Here is a 19,392-nt window from a genome sequence, read left to right on the forward strand (position 1 = left end):
TTAAAATTCGGGGAAATTCTTGTTTTTCTTTGTTTATGTTAAACAGTATTTATTTTTATGTATTCTATGAACCAAGAACAACATAAAAATACTCTGAAATAGTCAGGAGAAATGTGCTTTTTAATCTTTCTTCCCTTCAGCTTACTGTACCACCTTAATTTATTGGCCCAAATTTCATTACTCTTACCCGAGACTTAAGTCAAGTAATAATTTACAATTAGCATTCAAATGGAGTAACTCTGAAACATACAAAAACTCAATATTTGAATAATTTCTACATAGGGTTCATTCAAATGGGGCTAGTTTAAGTGCAGGGATTAGAATTTTGCATCCAGAAATGTTGAAAAAAATCCAATTATTCATATGCTATGATCCCACCTCTGCTGCTAGAAAATTGAGATGTTATTGACTTGGTGATTTTTGAATTCTTAAAAATAAAAAAGTCAATGACTATTTCTTACCTAGGCATGCTATCTTTAGTACTTTGAGTGTTTAGTATTGAAGCTATAGCATGGCATGTTTCCTGAATTAAACATGTGCATTTCGCTGGGGTAGGATAAAATTGAGGATTGGCAATTAAGCAGGGCTTAAATGGAAGCAACAATGATTATAGTTCGACCCCTTCATTAACAAGATTATCGACCATGAGGAATTATGAGGAACCAGGACCCTTCATTTTGTGCATTGAGGGTGGGGATGCTTAATGATCCCCTTCTCTCCAAAACCCCTCTTAGCCCTTGATAATTTTAGCCTCAGAGGGATTTTTTTTTCCCTGAAAGCAAACTATCTCAACTCCTGGATTATAGAGCTTGAGGCATCTGTGAAGGAAAGGGACATCTCTTTCTCAGGCTCCTGGACGAATGTGCTGCTGAAGCTCTTCACTGTACTCAAGCCTCATTCAGACACCAGTCTCTGCTTGGATTTTTCCTTTTTGTTTGTTTATTTGTTTTCCTTCTTCCTCTTACTTGTTTAGTCATGTTTTGTGGGAGGTTTGGGGGCTTATTTTATTTTATTTTTAATCAACACAGTCATACAGACCCCGTGTTTTTCTTTTGGGGACTTGGGTTGGTGATAGCTGGGCGGGGTCAGAAACTGTGGGTAAAGATAAGTGCTCAGGACTACGCTGTGGCAAGGGAGGGGCCACAGTGAGACAGTGAGAGCCAGAACACTCCCGCTGCTACCTTCTCAGTCCCCATCCTTGGTGCCTACACGTGTAGATAAATGGAAGGGTCTGTGGGCTAGTGTTTGAGGGTCCTGCATGGATAATTGCTCAGAAATGCCTGATAAATGTGTCCTGTGTTTTCTATATATATAATGTGTGTGTGTGTGTGTGTGTGTGCTGTGTTTATAAATATGTGACTATTGTCAAAAGGTGAAAGCAACAGTGACTAGATAACTTACAAGGCCCTAGAAAGCCAGGAACATAACAGGAACATAAATTGTGCTCTCCAAATTTGAGCGGAAAAAAAAAAAAAGCCCATGGTTGCCAAGGTTGCCTAAAAGAGACAGAATGGCTCCCAGGCCAGAAACTCTTAACTATTTTCTTATGGAATGTTCTCATGCATAAAAACATATTCATTATTAAGGAGTTAGCCAGTCAGGAGAACATAGAAAAAGAAAGGTGCTTTGTTGGCTTCTAGTCCAGAGATGTTTTGAACCTCACATAACATTGGTGTCCAGGCCAAGCCGTCCTTCCCATGAAGATGGAGGAATAAGCCATATCTGACCCCGATGGCATCATGCTCACTTTAGTGGTGTAATCGCATCAGGCTACCTGCCTTGGCACAGTTTGTTTTTTCCACTTTACCTGATTTATAAAAGGGAATGATTAGTTGCACACATAGACATGAGCATTCCAGTTATACATCTCAATATAGATAAATAATTACTCTCATGTCTATTATAGTCTTTTGTGCCCTTTATTTTGGCCAGAATAAGATTCAAGAGCAAATTCTAGCCTACAAAACAAATGGTCCCAGTTCTAAAACTCAATAACCTCATCGAGGCCCTGCCTGCTCCAGTTGGCCTTAGGATGTCCAGCATCACTCCACTGATTCCTTTGTGTGTGTAGCAGTGTATGTGTCTGCATGTGTCCCTTTACTTACAGTTGTGTATGTGTTGGGTGTTCATGCATTTGTCCAACACTGTAAAAGTGCTAAAAATACAGCACACACACAAAAATACAGAAACATAGTCTCTGTTTCCTGGAGTTGATAGTGGGAAGAATTTGACAATAAGTAAATAAGCAAGCAAAGTATATGAAAGGTACCAATGGTGTTAAGTGCTCTGATAGAAAACTGAAATGGACAGAGTGTGATTAGGACAAGGGTGGAAGGATATTGCTACTTTAAGTAGTCCGGCAGGGAAATTTTCACAATAAGGTTACACTTGAGAGGATGCCTATTCATATGGACCAGCGATTAAGTGTTTTTGGCATAGGAAATTGCAAATATAAATATCCTAAATGGAGAGAATGCTTGGAATTTTTAGGGAATGCCAATAAGGCCAGTGGAAGATTAGATTAAGTGTGGGGGGACAATAGAAGAAGATGAGGTCATAGAAATTCTAATCTACAAAATTTGGGACACTAACAATATCTGTATCATAGAGATATAATTAAAAAAACCCTCTAACATGCATATATTTATACATATATATGCAAGCTCTACATATATACATATAAATATACACACGCATACTCATACATATATACAATACATGTGTATGCCAGTACCTGGTGCATAAGAAGCACAACATATGCATTAACAATTATTGTTGTAGAAAATTATAAAGACTTGGCTTTATTGTAACTGATACAGGAAACCAACAGAAGTCTCTGAACAAAGAAGTGATCATAATATGACTTATATTTTTCAAAGATTACTTCGGCTGCTGTGGGTTGGAAAGAAACTGTAGGAGGGCAGTAATGGGAGCAGAGATATTAGTTTTGAGTTTACAGATAAAATTTTGGTGGAGGTGGTATCGCTCAGATGGGGGTTATAGAAATGGCAGTTTTTTGACATAAGTCAAAAAACAGTAATACAAGAAAGAATTTTGTACAGTCAGGGACTTTGCTGTTCCAGCTGTGGCCTCTGCACTAGGGAAGAAGGATCAGCCACCCCCAACCCCCACCCTTTTTCCTCTACTTACCCAATCACTCCAGAGCACCACCTGCTTTCCCTTGGGGGACTCCTCCATCCCTGATGAGTTATTCCTCTGTGGGTAGAATGAAGTAAGAAGGATAGAATTCAATTCAACAGGCATTTGAATGTTTATTTATCCTGGGCATTGCGCTGACAATGGTGATAGAGAGAGAAATAAAAAAGACATAACATTGTACTCAGGACTATCTACATAATTTCCAGGCCCAGTACAAAATGAAAGCACATAGCTTCTTTGTCAAAAATTATTAAGAATTTCACATCATCAAGAGCAAGAGTGTTAAACCAAGCATGGGGCCATCAAGCTATATCATGCTATGAAAGAATGAAGGATATTCTTGTTCTTTAGTCACAACTGCCAAGTTTTGGTCTACTACCACTCTTTAAGAACTTCCCCACACAACTCAATCTATTCTAGTCTTTCTAGACTCATCTTCAGAATGTTTCTCTACCACTGTTTTTCATTACTTTGTGATTTACATAGCTTATAATCCAGCCTGTGTCACAGGTATTACAAACTTAACTCACTCTCTGTATCTATCTGTATTCTACTGTTTGTATAAACATCTTCAGGTAGATTTATTTTCTTAGTGTTTGCATTTATGTTAAACACGGATCATGTATCCTGCCACTTTTGCTATCACTGACACATACTGGAACCAAGAAGGAAGCTTTAGCATAGCAGCACCAAATCTTCTCTCTGTGCTCCTGTCAGAGCCAAGTACACTGACAAGAGGTCATTCATTCACCATTTAAGAAAAACTAGCCAAGGATGTACTAGGGTTTGTGATGGGCCCTGGGCACCCAAAACCATCACTGCTCCTGACCTCAAGAAGCTCAGTCAAGTCAATGAGCCAGAACGTTCATCTGAAAATTCCTCATGGGTTTGTTGTATAATTCCTCAAGTCATTTCACATTTCTGAAACATATTTTTACCGCCATGAACTCCTATGGCTAACTTCAAAGTCATTCTTCTGGAGGCCCTCTCTGATCCCTTCACCTCTTGTTTTTCCTCTCCCTAAACACTAGCTCTAGCTGTCATGTTGTTTTTGTTTGTTTGTTTGTTTAATCCCTTTGTAGTCTTTGACAGTTACCCATAGATGTAAACCCTGTTATCCCTCCTGGAGGAACATTCCTTCTTACAGGGCCTGGAGTCACCTACATCTTTCCATTAAGAGCATTAGCACCAACACTGGCCTGAAGTATGTGCTTAAACTGAGGGCCCCTTGCAGCCTCCTTATTCAGATCTGACTCAGCATGTGAGCATGTGCCCTCCAAGAGCACAGGCCCTTTGTCACCCAAGAGTGCCCTAAAATGGCAAACAATATTTACCTCCTTTTTCTCTTTTCATCCCTTCCTCTTCTGTCTCTTGTCTCAGTCCAAGTCTCCAGCACTCCATGCAAAGTATATGTTTAACATGTGGGATCCTAGAAAGGCAGGAGCTGGAAAAGTCCTTTATCCATCCAGCCCTGCCACATCTTTATACAGAGGAGGAAACCAAGGTTCTGCCCTGGATTATAAGGCCCATGAGAAGGTGTCAGGGAACTCACTAGCATGGTCCCCATGCTTCAAATTACTCCAATAGCATTTGATTAATGACTATATATTTTATGAACTAAAAATGCATGCACATGTACTAACAAAGCATGATTTTGCTGCTTCTAGGTATGAGAGGCCACCTGCAAGACAAATATTTGTTTCACAATGACTGATCATGCTATGGCATCTGATAAACACAACTAGAAAAAAATTTAAATCAGGAAATGATATATTCTAGGGTATGTCAACTCTGTCTCAGGGGTCCCTTTCTCTTCATGTTGGGGCTAGGGTGGAGTTTTAGTCAGGCAGTCAGCTTCTCCTTTTCTTGCCATCTGTCCTGTAAGCATCCTGTTGGGGACCCAGATAGCAGACATCACTCAAGGCTAGAAACATCTGGCCACACACCCTAAGCCTCAGCATGACTCAGCATGATTCACCATTGCTGTGCTGGGGCCAGATGTTTGCCTAGAAGGCTATACAGAACCAGAAGGTAGGGGCAGGGCGTTGGCTCAGACTGGGGCCCAGACAAAATGGTCCCTTCTTGGACTATGGGAAGGCAGAGAAGTTGAATATGGACTAAGGAAAAACAGGAGATTATTTAATCAGAGATGAGGAGGCTGAAGGGAATAGAGGGGCTTGGGCTTGTAGAAAGTATAGTAATCTTTCAGTAAATGGTTTTAAAACACCTGCTGGGTGCTGAACACTAATTTCAGTGCTTGAATAATAAAGACAAATAAGATATGTGTCTTGCCCCCCAGGAGTCCTAGTGAAAAATAATAGTTCATTAGAATACAATATTACAATATTTTCTGTACTTATTAATAATAGAGATATGTATGGGATGGGGGAAAATGAATGTCTCTCTCAGTGTAGGTTATTTTTAGGGATTGAGGAATGGACCAGAAGGTTTGATAAAATTAAGAAAATGTAAGCTGGATTTTGAGAGGTGAAAATGGATATTCTTGATAGAGAACACATGTTCATCTCCCTTCAGGGCAAGGTATATGGAACTGGATAAACACATTGAGGCAGAGTGAGTTTAGTCTTAAAGAAGAGCCCCATTAGTACATGAACAGAGAAGGAACCTTCCTCACTCATGACAATAAGCTCTCCCTCCTACTCTCTTCTATATCAGAAGCTTCATAAGCCTGCTAGGGTCGGGCAGATCACCTAAGAGAAGAGGATGCCAGGCAGGGTCTGCAATGAATATGAGCCCATCCCTGATGAAATGAGGCAATCAACACTTAGGCTAGCCAAATGTTGTCATAGGGATTGCAAGGGACCCAGTGACCCCAGAAATACCATCTACTTCCTATGTAATCTTGGGCAAGTTGCTTAACTTCTTCATGTTCCTGAAATACAGGATGATAATACATCTTAGTTCATAGGATTAGGAAGATTAAATTAGTTTATTATATAAAGAACTAGGAACACAGTATATGCTAAGTTTTATCTGTTATAATATTGTAATAAGTATATACATATAACTAGTAGGGTCACATGTTACTTTAGAACATAATTGTAAATAGTTATTTTGAAGCATTTCTTGATTTAAATGTTGGCAGCAGCTTTAAGCTTATTTTACAACACTACTCAGACCTCCCAAAATAATTCCCTGGGAGATATTTAGACAACAGGCCCTCTTGTCACAACTTCTAGTCTACCTTCTCTCTATCCCCAGTCCTCTGCGTTCACCCTTTCTCCTTACTGTCTGGTCCTGTCAAAGTGCCCTTTTCCTAGTCTACCTTTGACCAGTGAGCGTTTACCCAGGCAATATATGACCCCTGAGCTTTGGCTTAGAAGAAAATATAGTGATGGCTGATTTTTGAGAAAGAACAGAGAGCTATAGCCTGACAGAGATAATACAGAGGCTTCTATAGGATTGATGCTGAGTTCTTTGATTCTGCTTGCAGATGAGAAAGACAAGGTGAAGCCAAAAATGATTTTAAAGTAGTTAACACATGGAACAGTAGTTTGCATCGGTAAAATTCAGAGTGACTTTTGTCAGATCCTGCACAAGGAGATGCAGGGAACTTGGAGAGTTTCTCCTCATTTTTTTGTGTTCCTATCACAGTATTGCAGCACTGCTCCTAGCATGGTTTAGGGTCCTCAATTCTTGACACTGGTTAGAATGTCACACAGACTTAAACTAGACAGATATATTATCTTTTGGGGACAGTGAGGGTCCAAGTTTCTGCAGAGTAAAGGAAGAGCCAGTGTGTTACAAAAGAGGAGTAACTGAACAATATAATGCATAAACACTCTCTTCCTCAACCAAATTTGCAGTTTGACCAAGGGGTCAAAGGAGAATTTGGGCAGTAGGGACCTCCAGCTTTCTCAGGGTTCTGCCTATAACTTGTCATTTGACAATCTCTGTCATTCAAGAATCTCTTTTTATTTTGAACTTGTCTCCAATTTTCTTCTCTCAGATTTTCCTAAGGAGGTGCAACCATGCTTGAGGAAGTATGGTCTGCAACTGTGGCTCAGCCCTGACCTCCAATCTCCAAGGGGTGAAAGTGAGGCGCAGGGGGCAGGGGAGAAGAATATCTGCTTCTACTTTCTTGCGTCCGCGCTATATATTTATGCTGGTGTTTTGCAATGAAAAGATCACCGTCTCCAGCAGCAACACAGCTGGGCCTATATCCTAACCTCACTACTTGGTGGCTCTATAAGCTTGGACAGGTTATTTTATCTCTTTGACCTTCAAGTCCCCACACTGACAGAGGCTGTGTAATGTAGACAGTAGGACAGTCCAGACCACCTGGGTTCTAATAAAAAATCGGCTACCTTTAATAGCCTGGGTCTTTAAGAAATCTACTTACACTATTTGTGCCTTGCGTTCCTCATAGTAAAAGAGACAATAATCTACTTCTAAGTATTGGTATGAGGAGAAACTAAGTTAATTAATATAATGGATGTAAATTAGACTCTAGCATATTCTAAGTACTCAAGAGGTGCTGCTTATTCTTACTTTAATTACAATATGTCCAATAGTACATACCTCACAGAACTACCATATTAAATGAGATTATTTAAATAACATAGAACAGCACCTGGCATGTAGAAAGGCTTCAGTAAGTATTAATTCCCGTCTCCCTTTTGTTTTCCTCTAATAGAAATCCACCCTATTTCTTTGTGTCCCTCATGTGGTCTCTAGTCCCTTCATCATCCTCTTTCCCTCTCACCTCCTGTGCAGATTCCTAAAAATCTCTCATGCTTCAGAATCTTGTACACATTCCCAGTGAAGTGATATTTTCTTAGATTGCAAAGTTGCTACTAGATAGCTTTATCTATGCCCTGTGTCCTTAGAAGCTTCAACCATTTTTTTTAATTTTTATTTTTTTTTAATTTCAGCATATTATGGGGGTGCAAATGTTTAGGTTATGTATATTGCCTTCCTCCCCCACCCCCGAGTCAGAGCTTCAAGCCTGTTCATCTCCCAGACAGGAAGCCTCAATCATTAAAGCTAGGCTCTGGGCTTTGACTGCGTGCAGTACCTGGCTAGATGGTCCTGCTGGGGGAGGGTCCCAGGCCATTGCTAAATTAAACATCATGCTCTAAGACTGGCACTGGATCTCTAAGATTGAGTAGTGCTATTTTCTGGAACTTGCCTGCTGCATTGAGACTGTAAGCCCTTAGGGAGCCCGTAACTCTGTCCTGAATTTCTAGGCCACTGTTCCAGAGAGGGTGTATCTCCTTTGATCCCCATCATAACTTCATAAGATAGATACAATTATTGCCTTATTTTTTAGATGACCAGCCTGAACTCAGAGGAGTCAAGGCATTTACCCCTCACTGAGGGGATGGGAAAGCAGGTCCATGTGGTGGTAGAACAAAAAATGCTGCTATGTTGTGCCTCCTACCCATCCCACGTCCACCCCGTACTCCTGGTCTATCACCTCTGAGAGTCACGGACTCCACCCATAGCCACCAACCTGACCTAATCAGCTATCTGAGCCAGCAGCTGTGTAGCCCTTCTGGGCCCTGATAGCTGGAAGCTAGCCCTGGCCCTACCCTCCCTGCGACCTCTGATAGACACATCAGCTCCCAAAGTCCTCATGGGTGGCAGGGCAAGTTCAGGTTTGCTGAGTCAAAGTTCCCTAAAGTCTAAGCCCTTAGAGACTCATGTCACCAAAGCCATAGTCACAGACTTCTCCGTGGCTACACCCTTCACCCATAGGCAATTTCCTCTGCTTTGGCAGCCCTTCCATCTCACCACCCTCATCCATGCAGCAAAGGGCTCGGAAGCAGTTGCTGTGGACTCTGCCATGGGCCTGGGGCTGACTCTGATGTGTCTGACCTTAGGCAGAGGCCTTCAGTCCTCTGAGCTCCATCTTCTCATCCAAAAATAGAGATCAAAACAGCATCTATTTGTGGAGTTAGTATGAGAAAAAAAGACAGCGGCCAAATTGATTAGGCTTTAGAATATATAAGGTCTTAATAAATACTAGTAGATTTTATCATCCATTAATCCTGCCCCTCAGCTCCCTTACTCACCTCCACCCCCATTCTCCTTCCTCCCCTCTCCCCCTTCGTTCTCTCTTACCTGCAGGGATTCCACCTTTTATGCTCTTCTTATGGTTATTTTGGATTTTAGGGTGGCATTTGGGGATAAGCCATGAAGGAGTGAGGCATTTCCTGAAGAAGCCATACTGGCCACAGGGGTCATCTCAGCCAGGACGAGGCAGAGGATGGAGGACAAGGCAGGTGCTAAGGGAGGAGCACAGCTGGAAGCAGGACTGTGGGGACCAGCCTCAGATGTCGGAGGGCTTCCTCCTAGGGAACCCCTGTGGAGAAACCGTTTCTGGGCAAAAGTGAGGAGATTCCAATAGGACAGACTTAACAGAGGGTCTCTGGAAGTTTGGAGCTGGAGGCCCCCTGTCACATGAAGGAAACCTGCTCAGTGTAGGTTTCCTGGGCTCTTTCCTCCTCATATCCTGTGGGGCCTCTGATGATAAGCCAGGCTTCATGAAGGCTGCATCCCACCTGCTGGAGCCCTGACTGGGAAAGGAGTATTGTGTTTCCACTTCACCAGGAGTTCTTTCTTGCCCTGCTTCCCTCATTGCCTTAACATATCCATTTGATAATCTGATTCATCCAATAAAGAAGTGTGGGAAGAAACTTCCCTCATGCCTAGGCCTGTGCTCACCACTGTGTATACAACAAAGGAACAGAGAAGAAAATGCAATGGCATAGAGCTTCTCAGAGCTATGCGAGTTTGGGAGTTCATCAGGACCAGCCTTCTGTTTAGGGCAGGAATCCGCTCTGGAGATCCATACAGTCATGGGGGAGACACTTTATCATGGGAAGGAATTCATGGATTTCCCACTGAGCCTTACTATTGCTAGACAACATTTACGAAGTCCTTACATATGTGAAAATCCTTTAGTCCTAGGTCACATAGCATAACTTGATTCCCTGTTCCAGAAGATAATCTTCCCATATTGGAGCATTCATACATTTGTTAAACACAAATTACATACATTGTAACAAGTGCTAGAGTCCTACCAGTGAACAAGAGAGCCACAGTGCTTGAATTCACAAGGCCCACGGTTTAACTGAAGATAGTGATCATAATCACTCCCCCTTCTCCAGTTGGTGTATTGTTTTCTGATCTCAGGGATGTTCTGCTCAGATTGGGAAATGAGACTATCATCTAAGAACCAGCTAAAGAGAAATGCGGTGTAATTTTATAGTCATTCAAGACAGTGGAATGTAGAGGTAAAACATGCCCTGTGCATAACATGGCCTGGGAGAGCCTCGAAGGCAGGAACTGCCTTAGCCACTTTTGCATCCCCAGCATCCAGCATAAAGAGTGCCAAGAAGTAGATATCAGTAAATATTTACTGGTAATGAAGGAAGAGATGCTTAGGACCAAATCCCAGTTTTACCACTTGCTAGTAGTGTACGTTTGTGCGTGTGTATGTGTGTGTGCACAAGTGCAACCCTGGACAAGTTGAGACATAATTGCCTTAACTGTGGTGAAGTGGGGATAATAATATCTACTGCAAAGAATTAAAAAGTATGAAATAAGTTATGCAAAACACTTGTTACAGTGTCTGACATACAGTAAGCCTTCAACAAGTGTCAGTTATTGCTATTATTACTGTTACAAATGAACTGGCAAAAAGTGTAGAATAAAAGAGTTTTAAACTATAGCAAGAATGATTGCAGTTAAACCCAGTAATAATAGCAAACATTTCCTGACTACTTAGCATATATAAGGCACTGCTTTAAATGCTTTGCATATATTAGCTCACTTGGTCTGCAAAACAATCTTGTCAGTATGTTAAAACCTCATTTAACAGATGCAGAAACTGAGTCATACAGCTAGGAAGAGGTACTGAGTCACCAGCCACTCTGGGCAGTCTGTCTCCAGACTCTGCTCTTAACCTCCACTCAGTAATACCTAAGACATTTGTAAATCAAAGGATTTGAATCTCTGAAATGAGTTATTGGGGATGAGTTATTGTGGGAGGTATAAAACTCTGTCGTAGAGATATATAAGAATAGAAGGAAGAGGGGAATCCTCTTTTTTCACACGTGAACCAGCACAAGCACATCTGATACCCAGGGGGCCTGGTTGTTCAATGAGAGGACCTGGGGACATCTTGCCAGTTGAGGAGTCTCAGGTTCAATGATCTCCTCAGTCTAGGAGTTAAGGGAGCTTTAATTAATAGAAATTCTATGTTGAAGAAAGCACCACTGGGAATAGTTTACTCCAGCCTCCTTTTTACCAAAGAGGAAACTGAGGCTCAGAGAAGACTGGGAACTTTCTCAGTGGAATTTATTAATAATTAGTCGTGGAAATGCCCACACTGGGACTCAAAACTCCTGACCTACCATCTAGTGCACTTACACTGAGCCCCTCTGCCTCTAACTAAGCTCATTAGAAGAGAAGGAACAGATGGAACCTAAAGTATTCTGGGTAGTTTCCATGCCATAGCCAGGGCTGGGCAGATTCCTGGTTATTTCTTTAAATATAAATATATTATTTAAATACACAAATAAGCAAACTGTGCTCTGGGACTGGGAGGGAGAGGCTCTGGAGCTGGCCCCTCCTGGTCCTGGCCCTGCAGATAGTGCTATCAGAGCCCTGACAGGGCCCCTCCCATCGCTGGGCTCTGGAGTGAGTCTGCCCAGCACAGGGGCAGGACAAGCCATCTCATGTCTATTGCTGCTGAGTGGGAGACAGAGGAAAGGGTTTATGGCCTATAAATTCAGGTAGTGGCTATTCTAACCCCTAAGGAAAGAAATAACACTCAGAGGTCTCCATATACCCTGCACCTCTTCTTGTGTGCCTGGACCCCCAAGAGCTCTCTACTCTGAAAGTGATGGCAAGATCGTTGCACTAGATGCCATCCCATCCAAACCGTCATCTTGCTTCACACACCAGTCATGGATAGTACCTTCCTCCCAGCTCCACAAGCTCGTCTTTGCATAATATTCAAGGAATATTTGAGAATTTTTAAAAATCTTTTTCTATTATTCCTGCTTCAATGGCTCAGTGGGAAAAGTATATACATTTTTTTTTCCTCATAAATTGACAGTAGACTTAATTTCATGGCAGCTTTGTTATATTTTTGTAAATTCACAATAACTCTTAATTGTTACTAGTCTGGAAAAGTTACATTATTGTGAATAAAAGAGAAAGCCATCACCAGTCCAAAAAATAAAAGCCATGACCATTAGGCCTCATCTTTCTATTAATAATATCAAGATTATAAAACTAATCTAACAATTGTAAACAACAATAAGATGATGTATATGAAGTACCCAGTCCTCTGCCTGACACATGGTAGAACATCAAGGAAATGCATTGCAGAGTATTTTAATGACACAGCATGAGGGATACTACATGGTAGACAACTCATTGTTAATGCACCCAGCTAGTGACTGGGGTAGGATGAAAATCAAAATTCAATTTTTACAACTTTATAAAGGGCTTCAATCCGACAAGTGCTTAGGTTTTTTCCACTGTGAGGACTGAGTTGAGAGTGTACAGTCAGAGGCCCTGTAGATGCTACTTATGTACTCCCCAGTGAAAGTCTCTGTGAAGAACCAGTGGTCCCAGCAGGGCACTGGCTGCAGGTAAATATTAACCCCAGAATGCAGACATTCTTGTACAAAAAGTGCCAGGCAGATTCTTGTCTCTGACCCTGAAGGAAGCAACTCTGCTTACCTTTAGGGTTGAAGAAGACTTGAGAAGTTTGGGGCTGGACCTTGGAGGCCGCTATACTTTTCTCCATTGTTGACCAAGTTCAGCTGTCCTGTTTCCAAGGTCTGTAGCATTAGGAATGGGGACTTAAAAGGTTGAGAATCTGGGATCTCAGACGTAGGGAAAAGAGGAGACATTAATATTCACTCCCTGTTACTATGCTCCTGAAACCTTCTACCCCAGTCATCTACAAAGCATAAAATGTGGGTCAGAAATTGTTTTTCAAATTTTTTGACTTCCTTTGACATCAGACTATAATGTAGGAACTGATGAAGTAAATTAAGGCAAAGTACCTCAGATCTGGGACAGAAGCATTTTAAACAGTTGTAGGGAGACAACTCTAAAGGCAAGCATTTACTCTATCTACCGTCTATCTACACCTTCATTTATAAACATAAGCAAAAATCCTAAAGTGTAATATAGTATGTAAGTGCTCAGGGCTGTGTGTGCGTGTGTGGGGGTTGTTAGAAGCAGAACTAGCGTGGAAGTACAATTCTGCTGCCCCCCTGTGGTCCCTAGACTACCCTGCAATTCTCTGTCAACTGCCTACCTTAATTGTGAGACTGTTTAGGGGGTAGCACCCTGTCCTGTGTTTCAAAATCCCCATAATAATTAATAATAACTTTTAAAAATAGTGTGTCATGTTTAGGAGGGTAAGATATAAAATTAGACAAACCACTGTTTGAGTTTAGCCTTAGAACAAATATATGACATTGGGCAGTTTAATTATCTTTATGAGTCTGGAGGTCTCTGGTATAAAATTCAGATAACAATATCTGCCTTCTAATACTGAAATTAGAACATAATGATATAATGAATCAAAGAACTTATTATAGTGCCTAGTACAAAATAAGAACACGTTAAGTGTGTGTGTGTGTATATATATGTTTTTATATATATGTATGTTTGTATATATATAAACACCTTCTGTGTCAGTTACTAATCTGAGTTTTATGTACATTATCTCACTCAATCCTCATCAATACATGATACAACACATTATTTCTCTCCCTTTTCCAAGTAAGTAAAGTATAACTCAAAATATGTAAGAAAATATCCAAAGATTATATAACTAGTATATAACTGATAAATATTTTATATATCTTATAAAATGCTCTAACAACATAGTTGCATAAAAAGTAAATATTTAATGGTCTTATGCAGCTCTACCTTCTCAGTCCCATTCCTCTACCTAGAGAAAACCAGCCTGAGCTGTCTGGTATCAATCCCTTCAGAATATATTTTTTAGAGATGAAAGAGAGGGATGGAGAGTGTGGAAGGAAGGGAGATAGAATCAAAGGGAAGGAAAGAGAGGTAGGGAGAGAGATTTAATTATTCTTCTGTCTATCTCTAGAAAAAGTCCTTTCCATTACATTAATTGAAGGTAATATTGCCATTTCTGCATTCCTGGAATAAAGAAAGAACAATTGACATCTAAAATAATTTTGAAAGTCTATGACATCTTTCTAATCAAAGTGTTGTATTATGCGATTTTGCCTTACTATTAGGAATGGGGAAGAGAGCATAGACATTTTCACAAGAGAGTTACTGGGAAAACGGGAAACTGAGAGGAGTACCCAGATGTCCTGTTCCTGTAGGTGGGACACCCACCTACAATCAAGAGACCCTCCAACACTTCCCTCACTGTGGCTCCACCCATCTTGGCCCATTAGCTCCATAGGTATCTCCTTCTCTCTAGTGGTCCTAACAACAGCGTTGGGCTACTTCTCTAAAGAGTCCTGACAGATTACTTTCCACAGAGGTTGTACTAGTTTGCAGTCCCACCAGCAGTGTATGAGTGTTCCTATCTCTCCATGTCCACACCATTTATTGTCTTGGAACTTTTTGATAAAGGCCATTCTCATTGGAGATAAGTGATATCTCATTGTAGTTTTGATTTGCATTTCCCTGATGATTAGAGATGTTGAGCACTTTTTTATATGCTTGCTGGCCATTAGTCTGTCTTCTTTTGAAAAATTTCTGTTCATGTCCTTTGCCCATTTATTGATGGGGTTATTTGATTTTTTCTTGTTAATTTTCTTAAGTTATATGTAGATTCTTGTTATCAGCCCTTTATCAGATATGTAGAAAGAAAATATTTTCTCCCATTCTGTAGGTTGCCCATTTGCTCTAATGATAGTTTCCTTGGCTGTGCAGAAGATTTTTAATTTGATCAGGTCCCATTTGTTTATTTTTGTTGCTGCTGTGATTGCTTTGGGGGTCTTCTTCATAAATTCTTTGCATAGACCAATGTCTATAAGAATTTTCCCTACATTTTCTTCTAGAATTTTTAAGGGTTCATGCCTTAGGTTTGAGTCTGTTATCCATTTTGAGTTGATTTTTGTGAGAGGTGAGAGGTGGGGATCCAGGTTCAATCTCCTGCATGTGGATATCCAGTTTTCCCAGCACCACTTATTGAATAGAGATTATTTCCCCCAATATATACTTTTGTCTGCTTTGTCGAAGATTAGATGGCTATATGAGGATGGTTTTATATATGGGATCTTCATGCTATGCCAAAGGTCTATAACTCTGTTTTTGTGCCAGTAGCTTGCTGTTTTGGTTACTATAGCCTTGCAGTAAAGTTTGAAGTCTGGCAGACTGCTACCTCATAATTTGTTATTTTTATTTAAGATTGCTTTGTCTATACAGGTCTTCTTCAGACGAAGCATAGAATTATTTTTTCTAAATCTTTAAAGAATGATGGTGGAATTTTGATAGGGATTGTATTAATTCTGTAGATCACTTTAGGTAGAATGGACATTTTAACAAAATTGATTCTACCAATCCATCAGCATGGTAAGGATTTCCATCTGTATATACATCTTCTACAATTTCTTTTCTCAATATTTAGTAGTTCTCCCTATATTGAAATCCACATCTAATAGATACACTGTATTTGTCTTCTTTATAAAAACGCTTTACCTGCCTGAAAATTTTAACACCACTTTTTTTTAACTCTTACTAATATTTCTGTAATAGTCAACAGGGATCTTGGTTCATTATGTAGTCTACATTTTAGAACAATGTGCATTGCAGAACAAATGCAAAGATAACTAGAAACTTATGTCCCTAAATGAAATATACTCTATATGCAAACTTTAGAAAAATAAATAAATAGTACACAGGGATTAACAAGCAAAATGACAATGAATAAAAGCCTCAGATTCAACATTTCAATAACTCTCACAAACCATTTGTACAATGACTAAATTTTTCAAGAGTAGGCATTTATTAGTTTTCAGCTATCATGCATTCAAATAGCTCTCCTAATTTGGAGGAATCCCTCATTATTGAGCTTTATTTTTTTGGTAATTATTCTTTTATCAGTCTCTGGAATGTTTTTAGAGTGGTCACTGCCTACGTGTAACATCAATATAGAGGGTTTTTTAGATAAGGCAAAAAAAATCTAGAATAATCTAATTATCCTCTGAGTTTTGCATGTGAACTTTTAATCAGAAAAAGATGTCAGAAGGAAACTCAACTAGAAGAACTGACTTAAAAATAGGAAAACTCAGCAGTCTTCAAGAAGTAATGAATGAAGCTTTCTAGATTATATGCTTATAAGGATTCTAGCTCCAAATACTAGCACAGAACTAACAGAAGATGAGGCAGTTATCGTTACCTATAACATTAACAACAGGTAACAGACTGTGGTTCAACCAGAATTAACAGCATATAGACTTACAAGCACTTGGACGAAGTTTGAAAGAAGACACTATTCCATCAGTGAAAAATGCCTAAAACAGAATATTACTTTTGCCAGGTTTTCTGATTGATTAACAGAAATGTCTCATGAAGTGAAAAAGCCTTGAGTTCTTTTATGTGAGAAGCAAGAGAGGAGAAATGGAAATGGGAGGTGATGTCTAAATCTGTAGTTAGCCTTTTCAGAAGAAAACCATCAGGAGGTAAAGTAGAAAGCTGGAAAGAAGAAAAGTTATTAAGTTGGTTTCAGCAGCTGATAGGAAGAAGGAAAGAGGTGGGAAGGGTTCTGGCTTCCACTAGCTAATGGGAAATGTGTTTGTTGCTCTTGGGCTGTTAGTCTGTGTCAATGTCTTTTCATAGTAAAATATACTGGTATACTACAAGAAACTGAAAGGTCAGGAGTAAGCTTCCTAGAATTCTAGATATTTGCTGTTGCGCCTCACATTTTTGTTTACTAACAGAGCATGATGATTTTCAATAAAGCTAGATTCAAAACATGGAGATGGGAAGATGATAATATATATCATTCTAATTTGTCTTTACATAACATAGAAAATGTACCTCCAACTGCACATTTTTCTTTAGATGAGTTGTGTTTTAACCAGGCTGTTTTAGACCGCTTATCTTAACTATTTCTAAAATAGTTACTCTTTTTTGGATAAAGGGTTTGGATTGTACTATCTTCCCTGCTTCCTGTATCCCTTTTCTTCAATATCATTGGTGCTCCTTCTTTATAAGAATATATATTTTCTTACTCAAGTCATCTTTTTTCTTTATGCAATAATTAAAATCTCATCTAACGCTGCAAAAAGAGATTGAATATAAAATTACGGTTCCCTTCCAATGATAAGGAAGGTCGTGATATTCTGGAGATCTTAAAATTCTGAAATAATAGCTCAAGCCCTAATGTGCCCAGATAATAGACAAATGATGCTTCTTTGAATCTGCTTGGTCTTGATGCTGTATATAATGGGGTTCATGAGTGGGGGAAAGAGAAAGTAAACATAGCTCATTGTAATATGAACCACGTGTGGTGCATGCTTTCCAAACCTATGGATGAAAGTCAGGCCGATCACAGTGATGTAAAATACCAGGACACAGCTAACATGGGAAACACAAGTGTTGAGAGGCTTAGCTTGCTCCTCTCTGGAGGCAATGCCCAAAACTGTCTTAAGGATTAAGACATAAGAAAAGACAATGATCAGAGCATCTAGGAAGAAAGTCACAGCCACCAGAATAACTGGGTATATGCGATTAAATGTAATGTCAGCACAGGCGAGTTTCATGACATCTTGGTGGAGGCAAAAGGCATGGGAGAGAACATGGGAACGGCAATATGGGAACCAATAGAGTGGCAGGATTGGGGGCACAAGGGATAAAAAGCCCCTCAATAGAACCCCCAACCCTATCTTCATCATCCTGGAATTGGTAAGGATAGAGTTATACCTCAGAGGGGTGCGGATAGCAATAAAACGATCATAAGCCATTGCAAGCAAGATGCCCGACTCCACAATGGAAAGAGAGTGGATAATGTAGGCCTGCAAGAAGCAGGCCGCATGGCTCACCTCCCTGTGATTCACCCATAAGACACCCATTACAGTAGGCATTGTGGTCAATGTCACTGTGAGGTCTGTGCCTGCCAGCATGGCAAGGAAATAGTACATGGGTTCATGAAGAATGTGGTCATACTTGATAAGGTAGAGGAGTGTGCCATTGCCAAGAAGCACAGAGACATAGACAGCAAAGAAGGGGATGGAGATCCAGTGATGAGTGGCCTCCAGACCTGGGAAGCCAGTCAGCAAAAAGGGGGCCTCACTAATATTGGGCCACATAGTGTGTCCACAGGGAAAGAGCAGATTTATGGAAACTATTACCTGCCAAACTCAACGTTTTCAGTTTGCACTACCTCCTTGTGGGACTTCATCACAATACTCATATTTAAGGATAATTAACTAATATTGGATGGTTATGAAACTATTATCTTTTTAAAAAGCAGTAGAGATTTATAGACTATTCTAGGGATGAAGAATAAAGATATTTTCCTAAGTTATAAATAGTATCAGGTTAATAGTTAAAATTTTTCAATTAAATAAAACCACATTTAAAAAAAATAACATCACATGCCATTTTTGGTTGTATGCTATACAATGTTTGAAGCAAACAACAAAAAAGATGGCAAATTATGCAATTAAATTACAATTTTGTTAGCTAAACTGCTGTTTAGTTTGGTTACAGATTTTTTTCATCCACTTAAACTTGATTTTAATTTTATATTTCACAAGCATAATACAGATAACATATTTGCTTAGAAAACTTTTCTTTGTTTAGTTTTGAAATTGAATGTCAATGTTTAATGAAATTCTAACAAAAGCCATGCAACCTCTATGGAGAAAAATAGATAAGGGCAGATGATGCCACATTTAGTCTAAAAATATTCCCAATGTTCCTGAAGCCCATCCATGGGTCCCACCAAAGAAACTTCAAACCTGCCTTGACACATTTGTTGACATAAAAAATTCGATGCAATATGTGGGTGTTAGCCAAGCCAGGAGAGTTATATTCCACTACACAGACCTCAGGAAAACCTTTCCATCTTCTATCGACTGCATCTAACATCAGAGGAGAAAGGAATCATTCCATATTTCTGTTCCTGGCACTCACACACAGTCTTGTTGCTGGAGTAGGAACCTGTTTCTGCCCTATTTAGGGACTCAGTCCAAACACTTCCTTCTCAAAGACTGTTTAGGAAGCCAGGTTAGAGAGTTTATA

The 19,392-nt window shown here is 39.9% G+C and overlaps 1 protein-coding gene across 1 annotated transcript; it reads right to left on the reverse strand.

The window, feature by feature from the left end:
* Window positions 1-13,352: 13,352 nt before the first annotated feature.
* On the reverse strand, window positions 13,353-18,455 carry LOC123641594 (olfactory receptor 51B2-like). The gene is made up of 2 exons (XM_045556474.1): window positions 17,539-18,455; window positions 13,353-13,380 (listed from the first exon to the last, which is right to left on the reverse strand). The coding sequence occupies exons 1-2, from the start codon at window positions 18,453-18,455 to the stop codon at window positions 13,353-13,355; spliced, it is 945 nt and encodes a 314-aa protein (XP_045412430.1).
* Between the last annotated feature and the right edge of the window lie 937 nt (window positions 18,456-19,392).

The sequence above is a fragment of the Lemur catta genome, chromosome 7 (genome assembly GCF_020740605.2).
Source record: "Lemur catta isolate mLemCat1 chromosome 7, mLemCat1.pri, whole genome shotgun sequence".
Classification (NCBI taxonomy): Eukaryota; Metazoa; Chordata; class Mammalia; order Primates; family Lemuridae; genus Lemur; species Lemur catta.

Bases quoted from the DNA above. Each gene is read 5' to 3' on its own strand.
- LOC123641594 (XM_045556474.1), bottom strand. From the start codon at position 18,455: ATGTGGCCCAATATTAGTGAGGCCCCCTTTTTGCTGACTGGCTTCCCA. The intron at 13,381-17,538 runs TGGGCACATTAG...CTGCTTCTAACA, and splicing joins AGCATCATTTGTCTATTATC to ACCCCCACACACGCACACAC.